A 3,706-nucleotide genomic window follows, 5' to 3' on the forward strand; every position below is an offset into this window, starting at 1 on the left:
CGTTACTCTCAAGGGTCTCAGGTGGGCTTTGGTCTGTAGTCTCCCCAAGGTGACGTAATGCAATGCATTGTGGGGGAAAGGAGAATCACTTCAAACGCTGTGAAATAGTACCTGCTTTTTCGTATTATATTCTGTTTTGTGATACCCAACAACATCAAATACAATAGATAACAGTTTAAATGTTTATTATCAACAAGCAAATTGTGCAAATTCGTTGGAAAATGAACCCTGCAACACGGCCTTTAAGCACATCTTTTGTAACTATGGCTTTTTTTGCAAAACTCTACACACAAATAGGAAAACTTTTCACCCAATCAGCAAAAGTGTAGTTCTTTTGCAAAAGCTAACACACCTTGCTTAACTCTTCACACCTTTGTAAAAATGATGTTTTCATATCAAACAGTAAACACAAGCCATCACAATAATAAGCACACAATGTGCCAACTACACACTGATGGTCTGAATAAAAAACATCTGGCTTTTGCTTTCTCTGTGCACAAGATAGACTATGTCAGTTTGAGGTCATACTTTTGTCATAGTTCTGTAAACATACAGGGATCCAAACTTCAAGTATTGGTGTTTATTTACACACATCAAAACAAACACAAGTGTGTTTTTCCTAGTCAAAACACAAAATAGCAATTTCACTGAGACAAAACAAATCAGTCTCATCTCTCTCAAAATTTCGTCTACATCACATGCAATGTCCTAGTCCAAGGCACCGGGAAAAATATATTCTGGAATGACGTATCCAGGCCTGACATGACAATATCCCCACATGTAGACTGTTTTTTTGTTTGTAAATGTATACGTATATCGGGTTATCTATAAAATAATCAGATGTGAAGCACATGGCCCCACGCTTTGTCTCCAGGTAAACATCTTCACACACAATGATGGAAGGCCTGTGACCGCAATTTCTGCAACTTCTGCAAGATTGACTGAAGTATTTTAAAGTTAACTTTGAAAAGCTTATCTTTTATGGGAATGACACGCATTTCTAAATGACACGCTCTTCCCATCAATCAGTTTCACAGTTCGCCATACCCTTCAACCAGGGTTTCACAGTTCGCCATACCCTTCAACCAGGGTTTCACAGAGATGTTAAAAATTATTAATTCCACCTCCTCATGTCTGACAAGTGTGCAGATCCATCTCTGTGGGCTGAGTGAGGCAGAGCATTTGAGAAGCAGATGTTTTGGAAAATACAAGCCGTTTATCATGCCATGGATAGAGTGGCTTTCAGTGCAGAGGTGTGATAACTGCCTGAATTTCCAAGGCCAAATAAGGCAAACGAAGAAATGAACTTGAGAGTTTGTTAATAAAAAATAAAGGAAAAACTATTAAACTCTGACTGTCTGGTATTGAGTGCTTTACTTGATCAAGATCATGCTATGTACCAATATGTAAGTTACACCGGTATAGGCTTTTGAATGACAAAAAATGCCATACAGAGGAAAATGTACAAAACTGTCCAAATTTTATTGACGGGCAAAAATTGAAAGCAATTATACAAAAACAAAAGAAAAGACAAACTAATCACAATAAGGAATGGATCACATTATTTATGTGACACCGTCATAAGCATTTCCATTATGTTGCGTGCTGTGCCAGGAAAGCTCTTATTCTTTGCAGAAGTTCCTTCTTCACACTATCTGGAACCAAAGCTTAAAAACAATATTGAATTAGGACTTATGTTTATGAGCCAAAGATACAACAACTGCATGAAAATACACTCCAACACTGTACAGTGTCTGTCTGAGAATGTATAGCTTTAGCTAGTAGTTGCATGTTGCTGTTCAAAGTCAGATTGTCAACAACTAAATAATAACAAGCCTGTATTTACCACTTCAAAGACAGCCAGGTCAATAACAATTACATTTTTTAGCTTATTCTTGCTTGCCTTTTAACTTCTGAAAATGAACATTTCAAGATGACCAAATCGGAGCAATGTATAGATTCAGGTAAAGATGGGATCACATAAAAGTAGCTTTTGACCAACACATGTAGGCCTATTGGGTCTAAACTGGTGGAGAAGACCTCTGTCTCAAACTCATATATTCAGAGTAACTACATTTTAACTGATAGGCTGTTGAATGTATTTTCAAACTATTTTGGTGGCCTGGCTCTGCCCGCATGTGTCCAGTTAATTTGATCACTGATATGGGTTTGGTGAAAGCAGGCTACTATTTTGATGCAGCACACTATGGCAAATGGAACATACCTCTTCCTTTGGGAGTGATTCCAGCTACTAAGTCTTCAACGGTCACATTCTCCAGACCTTTCTCTTTTATTACCTCTGTTGAGAAAAAGAACATAAAGACAGCCAAATGAATGACTGTTGCATCATCACATACTCCAATTTAGAGAGTTAAAACACTGCTGTCTATGACTTGATTCAAACTTACCTTTACAATGGGCTTTGAGTTGGTCCCGCCAACCGCACTCTATGAGTTTGGCTCGAAGCAATTCTTTCAATCTACAAAGTGTTCACAATCATGATTGCAATGACAACTCAGAATGGATTTACAGAAGGAACAGTAAAAGAACATCACTCACCTCTCCCTCTCGCCCATCTCAATTAACTTCTGGTTGATTACAGCCCTCATTTGAGAATCTTTACTCATGTTTTGTGGTTACCTGGAAGAAAATGCTACATTTCAGCACTGGCTGTCACTGCTGGATCATGCCCATCAATGTTGTTGTCAAACAGCTGATTTGGAAGGTAACGTTAGCCACAGAGCAAGCAACCTGTCTAAAACTACGATCCGAATATTCAGCCGCCAGCTAACTTATATACAGGACTGAAGGACATTCAAAATGAAGCGTAGTAGCCTAACATGCATAAGCTTTTTCCCCTTAGAGATTTGTGGTCAAATGAGGCAAGAGGGAACTTCTGTACCGAAACTGATAGCAATAAGGCATAACTTTGGAAATTACTTGTTCGATACCTCTGAAACTAAATGTTACGACGTCGGGAAATTAACTACCATAACGTGGCAATTAGCAAACTATAGGCCAGATCAACAGATAACTAGCTAGGGAGCTTTTTTAACTAGCTAGCTCTATTCATTGTTGCGCTAGCTGGTCAACCCGCGGAGACTTAAGCGGTTTTGAGTTAAGCATCGTGTAATTTCTCGCTTGACTTGACATTAATCGTAATGCGTAGAGTTGGGAAATATCATCACATACCAGAACAGCAGAAAAAACAAGCATAGTTCAGAAGAGTATGCTAGAAACTGTGGGACCCGACCCACGAGCAATCCTTTTCACCTGCTGCCTGCTGCAGTAGCCTTTACCCGAGCCGCAACGGCGGTGAACACAGGTCCGCACCAATAATCCCCCCCCTTACAACATGGAATGCAAGTTAGTTCCTATGGGTGTGTATATGATTTAGCATCATAGCAAACATTTTCTCCATATAATAAGTGTCCTGTTCTCAACCATATTCAAATATCTCCCTTTGTAATATTTTCAAATGCCTAACCAACAGTCCGAAAAAATCCAATTAATTTGCCACTGAAGAGACGCATTGGAAGTTTTACCGCGAGATGGCGATATTGTTTCAACTTGACAGTTTAGGCAAGTGAGCGCTCTGCGTCTGTTTAGTTGGACTAACTGTGCGTAGCTTGTTGTGTTTGCGCAGGCTGTTGAAAGTCATTTTATATAATCAAATGCAAAACATAGGTTAATTCCACAGCAGTTC

The 3,706-nt window shown here is 39.1% G+C and overlaps 1 protein-coding gene across 1 annotated transcript; it reads right to left on the reverse strand.

Annotated features, from left to right (window-relative positions):
- Positions 1 to 1,463: 1,463 nt before the first annotated feature.
- Positions 1,464 to 3,314, reverse strand: eny2 (ENY2 transcription and export complex 2 subunit). The gene is made up of 5 exons (XM_076279446.1): positions 3,193 to 3,314; positions 2,560 to 2,640; positions 2,409 to 2,479; positions 2,225 to 2,299; positions 1,464 to 1,667 (listed from the first exon to the last, which is right to left on the reverse strand). The coding sequence occupies exons 2-5, from the start codon at positions 2,625 to 2,627 to the stop codon at positions 1,594 to 1,596; spliced, it is 288 nt and encodes a 95-aa protein (XP_076135561.1). The 5' UTR covers positions 2,628 to 2,640; positions 3,193 to 3,314; the 3' UTR covers positions 1,464 to 1,593.
- Between the last annotated feature and the right edge of the window lie 392 nt (positions 3,315 to 3,706).

Source organism: Alosa pseudoharengus, unplaced genomic scaffold (assembly GCF_046254945.1).
Source record: "Alosa pseudoharengus isolate Yale_2024_CS ecotype anadromous, Long Island Sound unplaced genomic scaffold, YU_APseudo_1.1 YU_APseudo_1.1_scf_12, whole genome shotgun sequence".
In the NCBI taxonomy this organism is placed as follows: domain Eukaryota; kingdom Metazoa; phylum Chordata; class Actinopteri; order Clupeiformes; family Clupeidae; genus Alosa; species Alosa pseudoharengus.